At 40.0% G+C, this 14,278-nt stretch overlaps 1 protein-coding gene across 8 annotated transcripts in view; it reads left to right on the top strand.

The window, feature by feature from the left end:
• Positions 1 to 14,278, top strand: part of ccm2 (CCM2 scaffold protein) — a 147,773-nt gene that overhangs the window by 84,251 nt on the left and 49,244 nt on the right. For all 8 annotated transcript variants that reach the window (XM_043682484.1, XM_043682476.1, XM_043682478.1 and 5 more), the window contains 2 exons: positions 6,826 to 6,955; positions 9,047 to 9,185. In XM_043682484.1, coding sequence (XP_043538419.1) covers positions 6,826 to 6,955; positions 9,047 to 9,185 — 269 coding nt within the window. The remainder of the gene's footprint in view (positions 1 to 6,825; positions 6,956 to 9,046; positions 9,186 to 14,278) is intronic.

Consider the following 14,278-nt stretch of genomic DNA (forward strand, 5'->3'; position numbering starts at 1 on the left):
TGCCAGTCCTGCCCATCGTTGAGCCATGTTTCTGTAATTGCTATGATATCCCAGTCCCATGTTCCTAACCATGCCCTGAGTTCATCTGCCTTCCCTGTTAGGCCCCTTGCATTGAAATAAATGCAGTTTAATTTATTAGTCCTACCTTGTCCCTGCCTGTTTGTTTGACTCGCTACTGTTCTCAACTGTACCAGTGTCAGATTGATCTCTCTCCCCACTATCGCCCTGGGTCTCACTCCCCCACCTTACTAGTTTAAATCCTCCCGAGCAGCTCTAGCAAATCTCCCTGCCAGTATATTAGTCCCCTTCCAATTTAGGTGCAAACCGTCCTCCTTGCACAGGTCACTTCTACCCCAAAAGAAATTCCAATGGTCCAAAAATGTGAATCCTTCTCTCGTACACCACTTTCTCAGCCATGCATTCATCTGCTCTATCCTCCTATTCCTGCCCTCATTAGCTCATAGCACTGGGAGTAATCCAGATATTACTACACTCGAGAACCTCCTTTTAAAATTCCTGCCTAACTCTCTGTCATCTCCCTCCAGAATGTCAATCTTTTCCCTTCCAATGTTGTTGGTTCCAATGTGGACAATGACCTCTTGCTGGATCCTCTCCCCTTGAGAACATTCTGCACACTCTGAGACTTTCTTGATCCTGGCACCAGGGAAGCAACACACCATTCTGATTTTTCGCTGCTGGCCACAGAAATGTCTGTCTGTACCTTGGACTAGAGTCCCCTAATACAATTGATCTCTTGGAACCTGATATATTCTTCATTGCATTAGAGCCAGTCTCAATACCAGAAACTTGGCTGTTTGTGCCACGTTCCTCTGAGAATCTGTCAGCCCCTACATTTTCCAAAACAGCATACTGTTTGAAATGGGTATAGACACAGAAGGCTCCTGCGCTAATTGCCTACCTCTACCTCTCTTACCTTTCGTGGAGTTAACCAATCTGTGTGCCTGAGACACTCTTCTCTTTTCCACCCCCCCCCCTCCTATAACTGCCATCCATTGCATACTGTTGCTGTTGCAAATTCCTCATTGCTTCTAATTGTCCAACCGATCTATTCGGTCTGATGAGATTCGCAACCAACAGCATTTATTGCAGATATAATCCGCAGTAACCCTTAAATTCTCTTTAAACTCCCACATCTGACATGAAGCACATATCACTCTACTAAAGGCCATTTTTGCTCCTTCACAATCTACAGATCCAGAAAATAACACCAACTTATTCCTCTACGAAACGCTGACCCAGATTAAATTAATAAGTTATGGCTTATATTGTAAGTTTAATCAAGCAATCTATCTAAAAAAAAAAATCAAAAAAGAACCCACTCTACTCTACTGCAGACTTTCTGTAGGTCCCACTTAAAAACAATACACTTACCTGCTTCTGTGCTGTGAACTTTGCCCAAATAGTTCCTCCAAGATCAATTGTGAATTTCATGGTTTGTTAATTTTCCCAGATGCACTCCGATGTCTAGAGATACATGAATTCAAACAGCAAAGTCAGTAACTGTGCAGGTTCACTGCTGTCAATTTGTCTGTCTGTTTTCTCTCCCTCCCTCTTCCCTCTCCCTCTCTCTTTTCCCTCTCCCTCCCTCTCTCTTTCCCCTCTCTCTCCCCCCTGCACTGACCTCACTGTGCTTCCTTTGACTGTTCTTCTCCCTCTTAAAACTGCTGTTGTTTTTACTTTTTTTCCCAAGGTTCCAAAGCAATGCAACAGCATATAGAACAGTAATTGCTGCTCCTGGCATTTGAGGAAATCACCTCCAGCACCTAAAATACCTGCTAAAAGGAGCAGCTGTTACAGACAGAATTTTTTCCGGTCCTCCATCTTGGATTCTTCAGATAAGAATCTGGACCCCCTCCAATGCAGCATGTGCATCCTTTTGGACACAGAGCCCAAAACTGCATTAAGTATTCCAAATGCTGCCGGGCCTTATATGGCCCCAGGAGTATGTTTCTGCTCTTGTATCTAGATCTTTTTAAATAAGTATGCCCTATCTGCTCTGGGTCTGGTTTGTGAGCTGGGCTGTAGTACCCAAATACATAAAACACTCCATCCATCTTCTTAATGCATTTGCTCAATCCTATTGACAACCCTCAAAGTCATCACTGACCACACATTTGTGTGACAGCTTTTTAAGAGTGATACAATTGCTGTTGCTCTAAAAGACTAACTTTTTTGAATTTCACTCCTCAAGCCTGTTCTGCCATTCAGTGAGATTATACTGAAAACGTCACCTAACTCAACATAACTAATTGTGCCCTGTATCCCTTTTAAAGATTGGGTCAATATAAGTGTACTGAACTCTGTTGAAATCTGTAGTTGATCAAGCAGCAATTTATGCTCGCAAAAAGAACTCCAGGCTTCTACCAGTCCTTGAACATTGAAGTCTTCCTAACAGTTTTTGAGCTGGCGGAAGACACAGTTTTCCCCTAGCGGTTGACACCAGGTCTGCTGGTGAGATTGCTAAACAGGACCCTGGTGTTAGGAGCAAGGTACTGGCATATAATAGATTGGCTGACTGGCAAAAGGCAGAATGTAGGGATAAAGGGTGCTTTTTTTTTAAAATGGCAGCCAGTGACTGGAGGAGTTCTACAGGAGTCAGTGTTAAGTTCACAGCTATTCACGTTTTACACTAATCTGGATGAAGGAACTAAGGGCAAATGTTGCTATGTTTGTGAATGACACAAAGGTGGAAGGACAGGTAGTGTTGGGAAAATAGGAGGTGGCAGAAGGACAGACGAGAATGGACAAAAGTGGCAAATGGAGTGTAATAGAACTTAGAACAGTACAGCATAGTAAAGGCCCTTTGGCTCTCAATGTTGTGCCGGCCTTTTATCCTATTCTAAAATCAGACTAACCTACATACCCTTCATTGTACTAACTTCCGCATGCCTATCTAAGTCGCTTAAATGTCCCTAATGTATCCGACTCTACTACCACTACTGGCACCCACCATTGAGTAAAGAACCTACGTCTGACATCTCCCTTGAACCTTCCTCCAGTTACCTTTAAATTATGCCCCCTTGTGATAAACAATTCCACCATGGGAAAAAGTCTCTGGCTGTCCACTCTCTCTATGCCTCTCATCGTCTTGTACGCCTCTATCAAGTCACCCCTCATCCTCCTTCGCTGCAATGGGAAAAGCAAACCTTTCTTCATAAGGCATGCCCTCCTGTCCAGGCAGCATCCTAGTAAATCTCCTCAGCACCCTCTCTAAAGCTTTCCTCTAATGAGGAACTGGACACAATATGAGAAAGTATCAGCTAGTGTACTTTGGTAGGAAGAATAGAGGCATGGACTCCTTTCGAAATGGTGAAAGGCTTCCGAATCTGAAGTCTGTGTAGGGTTTTCTTAAGGTTAACATGCAGGTTCAGTTGGCAGTTAGGAAGGCAATTCAAGAGGGCTAGAATGCAAGAGCAGAGATCTACTGTTGAGGCTGCATAAGACTCTGGTCATACTACATTTGGAATATTGAGCAGTTTTGAGCCTCCTCTCTAAAGAAACATGCTGACATTTGAGGGTGGCCGTATCGAACCTACTTGGTCAAGTCATTGTGTATTAAGGTTAAACAGTCCTTACATGATCAGGGGTCAAGGGTTACATGGAAAAGACAGGAGAGTGGGTTAAGAAACCTGATTGAATGGTGGAGCAGTTTTGATGGACCAAATAACTCTAGTTTGCTCATAGATATAGAATTTTAAATTTGTCATATTGCCTAGAGGCTCCTTGACTGAGATTTTGATTGTCTCTTATTGCACATTAACTGATCTAGATTAACTTGCTGGTTGCTTGGCTTGAAAACCTATTTCTCCAGGAAATGTCTTCACTTTTTATTTCTTTATTTATGCTGTCCTACAGTTTAACTACTGTTAGGGGACCTATAATGTGTGCATGACCTCTACCTTTATTTCTCATCTCTATTCAAACTGATTCTACATTCCATTTCTTCAGGAAGTCAGTACTGAACTAAACCTCCCTTATAATTAACAGAACCATTCACCACGCTTTTCCTAGCTTGTGAAATTCCAATATGTCTCCCCCTTCATTTGGATCCCAACATCGGTTCCCTCTCAACCATGAGAGTAGATTATATAGGACAATGGGAAAGCATGATGGGTGGAATTTGCAATGGTTGAGGTGTTGCATTTTGTCAGAAGCGCAAGAGCGAAGAAATGTAGACTTAATGGCACATCATACAGGAGTGGGGGAATTTGTGTTTAATGTGCATAGATCCTTTTAAAGATGGAGGAAATATTGGAGTGCAGTTAGCAAGCATAGGAATTTGTTTCATTTAAGTAGAGGCATTGAGTACAAAGCAAGGAGTTATACTGAAGCCTGAGGAAGCACAAAGGTGAAAGCTAGCATTTTCCAGTCTGCTTTTGTCGCATTTTAGGAAGGCTACATGCATCCTTGTGAGGGTGCCAGGCAGCTTTAATGAAATTGTTCCAGGGAGAAGGACTTCGGTTGGAGAAGTTGGTATTGTTTTCTTTGATGCAAAAGAGGTCGGGGGAATTTGAATGTACAAGATTACAACTTGTTGAAACAAAGACATTAAAAATTGTTCCTATTAATTAATGGTAGATGCACTCTGGAGACACAAACTTTAAACTTTTGAGCAACAGAGGCGGTGAGGATGTGAATAACTATCTTTTTTGTTAGTTTGGTGGATTGTAATGACCTAGAACTCTGCATACATAGTGAAGCCAGAGACAAATGGTTTCAAAGGAAGTAAACTTCCATGCTTAGTTGGGGAATAGAACTGGCTCCATTGCTCAGTGGAGAATTGACATAATATCGATGGACCATAAGGTCCCCGTCTATACTGTGATAACTGACTCTTAACACTAGTTTGGTCTCCACTGGAGTTTTGCATAGAATTCTGACAACCAAAATTTAGGTAGAATTTGAAACCTGAAGCTTGCAAGAAAACAAAAATCCTTCGAGGGATGAAGGACTTCAATTAAGTCAATTTAGAAAAGCTGAGTTTACTTAAGTTCAGAGCAAATTTGTTATCAGTGCTCAAATCATAAGGTTTTGTACATTAGATAAAGCGAAACTGTTCCCATTGTCATAAGTGTTGAACGTCAGGAATGTTGATTGTGCTGAATAGATAAAGAACCAAAGATGACATGAGGAAAACCATTTTTATGCAGCCAGTGGAATGCACTGTATGTGGTGGGAGCAGGTTCATTTGTGACTCTTATGGGGAATTAACGCTTGAACTGAAATTTGCAGGGCTACTGTTTTAGCAATAGATAGAGCAAGGAATTGAAAAGTGGGGACTGAAGCTCCTGCTTAAATTCAATAGGGCAAGCAGTATCAAAATAATGCCAAAACAAGTTTGCTGCTAATTCAGCAGTTAAGTATAAGGTGGCTGCAAGTAGAGATATATGGACATTGGTCGAAGAGGGTGGTGCTGGCAATACACAGCTGGTCAGGCAGCATCAGAGGAGCAGGAAAATCTTCATAATTCCTGATGAAGAACTTATGCTTAACGTCGATTCTCCTGCTCCTCAGATGCTGCCAGACCAGCTGTGCTTTTCCAGCACCACACTCTTCAACACTGATCTCCAGCATCTGCAGTCGTCACTTCCTCCTTATCATGAAGGCAGTCCTCCTCCTTGGCCTTCTGAAACAGGAAGCTTAAAAATATTTTTTGTGAATAAAATTCTCTGCAGGCTGTATCTGTATGCAGTTCAGTCTAAAATGTTTTCCTTCAAAACCCCCACAAAGGGCTAATGAATAAGGCAGTAAATGTAGAGTTGGTAACAAGTGGCAGAATGAATGGCTAGCTGACCTCTAGATGAAGCAGATGAGACAGAAGTCAAGTTACTCAGATTGGCAGAAAGGGAGGAAGATGGTCTGTACACAATTTACACTAATGATTAGGACTTTGGAATCAAAAACACAATAAATGTGGATGTCATCAAATTGGTAGGATCGTCCAGACTGAAAAGGACAGCAGTTAATAATTGTGAATTGGCAGGTAATTGCAAAATGAAATTTAAAGGGTCACTTGTGATGTAGACTTTTGGAAAGAATAGGAAGGTCAGTTATTGCTTGGAAGTTTCAAGTTGAGGTTCAAATACAGCAATTGCTACAATTGTGCCATAGGTTAGTATGGACATTTAAACAGAAGTGAACCAAACACTGAGCTTCATGTGCAGTTCTAGTCATGCAATAAAAAGGATGTAGAGATACTGGTATGGACGCAGAGAAGACTTTCAACAATGTGTGTATATATATATATATATAGAAAAAGATTGACAGGCTGAATTAGATGGGAGAAGAGGGCTGATCTCGTATTTAAAATTATGAATAGCTTTCTTTGTGTATAGAGAAAATCTTGCCTTTTGTGGGAAATAACATAACTAGAGGCCATCAGTCTAAGAAAGCTACTGAGGAATTCAATTGGAAATTTGTAATACATGAGAGAACGTTGAGAGAACGTGGAACTTGCTACTACAGAATGGTTGCATAGTATACAGAGATATTTAGGGGAACCTGGTCAAGCAAGAGAAAGGAAAGCATTAATTGGTATGGTAGACTTAGGTCAGGACGATTCATATGAAACATAAACATTGGCATGGACTAATAGGGCCAATTGGCCCATTATGCAGTTTTGTGAAATTTTCTGTAATTTTGTACTTGGAGTTTGGCTTATCACAGTTAAATGTCAAAATTTGGTAATTAGATGCATTTCACAATGTAAAACTGAATCCAGTATTTTGTGTTTTAGATTCAAGTTCATTCTTCTTGGCTGTTTAGGTCTCCATTTTTAAAAAAAGTTTCTTTTGGTTCACTCAGGTCTTTTCAGGGTTCAGATGCAGGAGGAAATTCACCATCTTCAACTCTACCATCACCTCAGATCAAAAATGTTAGTGACAGTGAGCTCAGTACTTCTGCAGCTGAATTGCTTCAGGATTACATGATGACAGTAAGTTGCTGCTCCTGATGTCAAAACAAACATTTTAGTTTTTGGTTATAGCAATAAAACGAAATACTCTTTCATACTGAAATTATTACTTTTGTGGTAGTGGTTTATCTAATTGCCTATCATTTAAGGTCAGTGGAGTTGAAGGACTCCTGGTTCATCCTCAATATATCCAGCAGAAAGGGGAGCTGTACTATGCTAAATTCAAGAACATTCAAATAATCCTGAAAACATGGAGAACAATGATGTCAACCCTTCAGTTTTAAAGGATGTTTACAAACATTTTTTACTGTATTTTTTTGCTATCATTCTAGATTAAACTTTATAATTTTTTTATACACTGAAATTTGATTGCCCTGTTCCCCGCCCCCACTACTTGGTGTAAATGATCCACAAAATAATAAGAAATGTGAGTTGTCATGTGTTTGTCATTCACCTATTTCATGTTTTGTACATCATAGATCTTGTACTTGTACATAGATCTAGTGTGCTTCCAATTAAACCTGTTGGACTATAACCTGGTGTTGTGTGATTTTTAACTTTGTACACCCCAGTCCAACACCGGCATCTCCGAATCATCATAGATCTTGTACTTTTTGGGATATTTCTGCTTCACTGCTTAAGATCTATAGGTATTTAGTGTAGCAGACTAAATATCTTGGCCTTGATTTGGACTATACTCAAGGTAAATTACAACTCTCCCCTCTTTTAAGTAGGCTGAGAAATTAGAACTCTTTATAAAATTAAAAAGCTAAAGAAATTCTGAAATCTGATCTCTTTAACGTGCAAATAAATGAGACGGATGTCTGTACAATGTGTTATCTGAGTCATAGCAATGACAATGTTATATGGTGTTTTGACTTATGAATTCTGTAATTTTTACCTTTTTTATGGACTAAGTCTAATCATGCTCCATTTTGATTTTTATTAATATTTTGCAGTGTAGGAAAGTCTGGAAATGCATTAAACTGGATATATTCAGTCTGTAATGACCAACACCTCTAAATCACTCAATTGTTGTGTTTTTGGTTTGACATGCTTGCTATAGCTCTCAAATTGTATTTAATGAGACAGTCAAAATCATTTGGTAACACGTGCAATTGGTAATAGTTGCAGTTTCAATAAACCCAACAATAATAAATGCCTTAAAACCTTTACATTATTATTTTGTAATTGAGGAATCTTAAGAGCCCAGGTGTTCTTTCTCCAAAAGCATACTTTTCTCCAAATGATTTGATCATATTGTAACTTGACCATTATTGCACAATTGTTTGACAGTTGTTTTTTTTTGTGACAGTGAATCCAGCTTAAGGCATTGAATATTTTTCTACTGTTTTTAAAAACTTGGAGTTGATTTAGATATTTGAAATTATGTATACTGCTGCTATAACTAGAAGTATTTAAGTTCTAGTATTTGGCAGAGGAGGTCTACTTCTGCATATTCTGTATGCAGAAAACATTGGCTATTTGGAAGTATAATTCTTTTCAGTGAAACCTACATACTACTAACCTGGCAAATCAGTACTGCGGCCACCCACCCTAAACTGGGTACAATGTAAATTTAACGTGCAATTGTTTTTTTTAAATAAGGAAGATAACAAATGGTCGTAAGTAATACTGGTTTTGGTTAACTTGAATGGCTTTGTTTGGAAATAAAGTTGTAATGTTTGAGGCTCGTTGCTTATGGACATATGCTTGTCTATAATCTTAATAGATTTGCTATATTGTCATATGAGCAGTTATCCAGTTCTGTGATTTTTGGTTGAATGTGCCTGAGAAAAGTTAATCTTCTACAAGTTGTACTTCAGTAATCCAGTGACAGTGGACCTGTTGCTGGACTGAAGAATTTGCAAGACCATAGGAGGTCTCACGTCAGGATCAGTGCAGTGAAACGGAAAATATTTGTTTTACAGAATCTACATCTCTTTAGTTGCCACCACAGCTCTAGTTGCTTTGTCAGTGTTTGTCTACAAAAGTGTGTGCCAAACTAAGGAGGCACGGTCCTGCTAAGGAAGGTGTGTAGGGAATGATTTGATAGTTTCTTGTCACAAATTTTGATCTGTTATGTAGTTAATTGTCAATTCTGTTTTGCAGCTGAGAACGAAGTTAACATCTGAAGAAATCCAGAAGTTTGCTACACTTCTACACGAGTATCGCAATGGTGCCTCAATTCATGAATTTTGCATCAGTCTTCGACAGTTGTATGGTGATGGTAGAAAGTTTCTTTTGCTTGGTAAGTTACATGTCCCATTTAGAGTTAAACAGTAATTTTTTTGGGTGTGTAATGAGAATTTGTATTTCTCGCGCATTGACAAAGCCAATTCAGTTTTAAGAAAATCATAAATGTTTCATTGATACTTTGATTTATTGTCAGATGTACAGATACATAATGTATTGTATTGCATGCTAACCTGACAAATCATACCTACCTTAAGTACACCAGAGTAATAAAACAATGCAGAATATAGTGTTACAGCTAGAGAAGGCGCAGAGAAAAATCAACTGAGGTATGTTCATATGTCTGAGAACCATAGGTAAGAAGCTGTTCTTAAATCTGTTAGTATGTGTTTTCAAACTTTTGTATCTTCTGCCTGATTGGAAGGGGATGGAAGAGCATATAACCATGATGAAGGGGTCTTTGATTAGGTTGGCTGTTTTCCTGAGCTACTAGGAAGTGTAGACAGTCAGTGGAAGGCTAGTTTTCATGACGGACTGGGCTGCATTAAGAATGCTGTATAATTTCTTGTGGTCTTGGGCAAAGCAATTGTGATGCATCCAGATAGGGTACTTTCTTTTGGTGTATCTTTTAAAAATACGTAAAAGTCATTGTGGAGATGCAGAATTTCCTTATAAAATTCCTTATAAGAAAGTAGAGGCATTGTTTCCTCGATTGTAGCATTGACGTGGATGGACCAGGATAGATCGTTAGTGATATGTACTCTCAAGAACTTGAAGCCCTCAACCACGTCCACCTCAGCACCAAGGATACAAACCAGGAACATGTCCTTCGCTCCGCTTCCTGAAGTCGCTGACCAACTCCTTTGTTTTGCTGACATTGAGAGAGAGATTAACAACAACTGCAGTTGCTGGAAATCTAAAACCTAAACAGAAATTGCTGGAAAATCTCAGCAGGTCTGGCAGCAACTGTGGAGAGAAATCTGTTATCGTTTCAGGTCCAATGACCCTCATCCTTTTTAGGGTGATGTCATCAGCAAATTTATAAGCTGAATTTGGCCACAGTGGTGACTGTAAGGAGTGTCGAAAGAGGCAGAATACACAACCTTGCAGGCAACTGGTGTCGAGAATCATTATGGAGGAGATGGTGTTGCTTATCCTTGTTGATTGTGGTTTGCAGGTCAGGAGGTAGAGGATCCAGTTGCAGAGTGGCAGGCAGAGTCCTAGGTCCTGATTTGGATATGAGTTTTGTTGGAATTGTCATGTTGAATCCGAGTCAAAGTCAATAAATAGGAGCCTGACATAGATGTCCTTATTATCCAGATGTTCCAGGGCTGAAGGTAGGGTCGGGGAGATGGTGTCTGCTGCAGACCTATTGTGAATTGCAAAGGATCAAGGCAATCTGGAAGGCTGGAGTTAATGTGTGCTCCTACCAACTTCTCAAAGCATTTCATAATGATGGGTGTCAAAACTACTGGGCAGTAGTTGTCTGAGTTTTCATAGGCACTGGATGATAGTGGTCTTATTAGAGAAGGTGGCCACATCACATTGTAGTGAGGAGACGTTACAGATATCTGCGACTACTCCCGTCAGGTGGTCCGCACAAGAACTAAGTACCTAGTCGGGGGTCCATCCAGGCCAGTTGCTTTCTGTGGGTTCACCTGAAGGGCAATCTGACATCAGTGGCTGTGGATTCATTTGAACAGAAGGGCAGTGAAAATAAGCATTGAGCTAATCAGGGAGGTTTGCATTGTTGTCAGCAATTCTACTCAAATTCACTTTTTATAGCCTGTTTATATCATGCTGGCCTTGCCACAGTTGATGTATGTCAGCATGGGACTTTAGTTTGGTATTGTCCTTTGGCATCCCTGATAGCTTTGTGAGGATCATAACGAGATTTCCTGTGTGGGTCAGGGTCACGCAGCTTTAATGCCTCAGACCTGGATTTCAGTAGAGAGTGGGTCTTCCAGTTCATCCGTGACTTCCAGTTGGGGAACACTTGGATTAATTTCTTTAGCACACAGACCTCTAGACGGTTACTGATGAAGTCCATGACTAGTGACATATTCAGATTGGCTGCTGAGTTCTTGGATGTGGACCAGTCCACTGACTCCAAACAGTCATATAGATGCTCGCCATTTACCTCAGATCATTAATGTACGACTTTTTGTTCTGGATCCTTGCACTTCAGTTCCTGTTTGTAAGCTGGGAGAAGGACCATAGCCTTGTCGTCTGATTTACCAAAATGTGGATGGGGCATGGAGCAGTAGGTATCTTTGGTTCTACAGCAAAGGTCCAGGGTGTTTGGACCTCTGGTGGGACAGGATTCCTGTTGGTGGTACATGATAGGTGGACTGGTTGAAGCCCCTGACTACTATAGTAAGGCCTCAGAATTCTGTCTCAAAGCTATTTTATTGTAGTGTATATTTCATTGTGTGCTCTTTACTTCTGCTATCCTGACAGCAGTTTACATCCCACTCCATGCAGAAGTGAACTCCCCGTGGCAGGTAGTAGGGTCAGCACTTCACCATTAGATGTTCTAAGTCTGCAGCGTAGTAACTGACCAGGGTCATCCTGTCAGCGTACCAACAGGAGGCCGGCCCCTTTGACTTGCCCAAGGACTCCATGTGATACATTTGGTGGAATGGGAAGCTTTCCATTTGTAAGGCACAGTCTGGTGAAGTAGAAGTTAGCCATGTCTATATAAAGCAGATATCTTTTATAATTCAAATTGTACAGAAGCCTACTGAATGGGGGACTGAAATATTAGTTTTAATATTTTCACGAAGTAATTTAACCTTTCATTAGGAACGAACTTAGTCTTTTTTTTTCTGGTCAGGCTCACCAAGAACAAAATACTGCAGAGGTTTTAACTATGAAATAAAAACAAAATATTTGAAGTAGTTGATGTTCTAGCAGTTTCTCGGTTTTGGAGTTTAGTGGGGTTTGGGTGTAGTAGGGGTGGGAGGAAAGGGAGAGAGATGAGAATATTTCTGTTGCTCCCTTTATCTGCAGTGGAGGAGTACTTGGAAATCTAGTAGCAAGAAAGGGGACCGTTGAAAGAAAAGGAAGCTTTGGGAATAGGATAGATGGTAGGGAAAATAGTAATGAAAAATATTTATCTCTGTCATTTTAATGTTTCCTGTCTTCTGCATAAACAATGCTTTTCATTTATTCTATCCTTCCAACTTAGAACTGTTGCATCTTTTAAGCAATTTCAGTTCTGAATGGTCATCAGCCTTGAAACATTTACTGTTTCCTCACTCCACAGTTGCTGCTTGATTTGTTGAATGTTTCTAGTATTCATGCTTTTTTATTTCATATCTGTACAACTTCTGAAGCTGTACTAAGAAATGTCATTACTCTTCATAAATAATCGTTGGGACAAATGTCATATTTAATGATCAACTTACCTGTTGTGTCCTCCATTATTTTTTAGATTAGATTCCCTACAGTGTGGAAACAGGCCCTTAGGTCCAACAAGTCCATACTGACCCTCCAAAGAGTAACCCACCCACACCCGTTTCCCTCTGACTAATGCACCTAACACTATGGACAATTTAGCATGGCCAATTCACCTGACCTGCACAGCTTTGGACTGTAGGAGGAAACCTGAGCACCCGGAGGAAACCCACGCAGACACGGGGAGAATGTGCAAACTCCGCACACAATCACCCGAGGCTGGAATCGAACCTGGGACCCGGGTGCTGTGAGGCTGCAATGCTAACCACTGAGCCACCATGCCACCCTATTGTTGACACTTTTAAAAATTCTTTACTTTCACTAAAGAAACATGACTATCCATATTGTTTCACTAGCTTTCCATATTGTTCCTTTTAATTTTAAGTTTGAAAAATTATGTTCCATCTGAATTCTCAGTTGGGTTAGGGGTGTGTGATGGTTGAAGATGGAACCCGGAGAGAGAATGCCTGTTAGGGAGACAGAGAGATGGTAATTGTATGCTCAGAAGAAAGAAAAGCTGATCATGGGGACTGGAAGTAGGTGAAAAAGGATTGGCGGTGTTGAAACCACATTATGAGCAGTGCAATCTCCTCTGCATTGGGGAGGTGAAACGCAGACCTGAGCAACTGCCTTGTGAAACATCTGCATTCTGTCTGCATGCCAATCTTTATTTCCATCATTATTTTGGTACCCATTATCCACTTTTTCTTTCCACTGAGCTTTGTCTCCTAGTTATGTTGCCTTGTATCCCTGTGGCTTCCATCTCTCGCTCCTCCCCTTTTTCTTTCCCCAGGCCTACCACCGCACAAGTACCACTATTTCCTAGTTATTGGAAATTTGGAAAAGGGTCATTCGATTTGTGACATGAACTCTGCTTTCTCTCTGCAGATACTTTCAAACCTGCTGAGTTTCTCCAGTAATTTGTTTTTGTTTTACTAACAACATCTGCAATTCTTTGTTTAACTTTAGAGCTAAAATAGCACTGCATTTTAATGCAATATTAAATTTAAATCCGATTTATGCTTTTATTACATCCTTTAATAGTTTTTCATCCAATTTTGCAGTTTAGCAGTAAATTTCTTGTTTTGTATTAAAGTTCATTTGCCATTTAACTGCCTATTCTGCAAGTTTTCTAATGTTAGCTTGTATTAAGCTTAATTGCTTAACTGTTTGAGGAGCAGTCACTCAGTATCACTTGCAAAATCTGACTAAGTTTAATGTCTGTGAGCCATTGATTCCTGGATTCCAAAACAGATAATTAGACTTTACCTCTGCACTTGTTTACTTTCTTTTTCATCCAATTTGCTATTTTCAACCATTTGTCCTCTCCCTCCACTTGTTCAAGCCTTTATCCCAAGCCTGACTCAGATACCTGACTTGCTTTTTTTATGGCAGTCCACGCACTGCAATCTGCTGCATCACTCTTGCCAATTTTAAGTCTTCAAAAGAAATCCTGTCAGGTTAGTTAAGCGAAACTAGCTTTTTGGAATTATGTTGACCCATAGATTTTCCATCTATATATTAATATTGATTTCATATGGATTCTAGCATCTATCCTACAGATGATAAATTAATTGGCCAATAATTTCAGGCTTCCCCCTTCTTTTAAATATCAAAATGATATTATCTGCCTTTCCTAAAACAATACACTTGATTCTACAGAACTTTTTTTCTGTATTTGTAAACTAG

This window comes from Chiloscyllium plagiosum, chromosome 3, assembly GCF_004010195.1.
Source record: "Chiloscyllium plagiosum isolate BGI_BamShark_2017 chromosome 3, ASM401019v2, whole genome shotgun sequence".
In the NCBI taxonomy this organism is placed as follows: Eukaryota; Metazoa; Chordata; class Chondrichthyes; order Orectolobiformes; family Hemiscylliidae; genus Chiloscyllium; species Chiloscyllium plagiosum.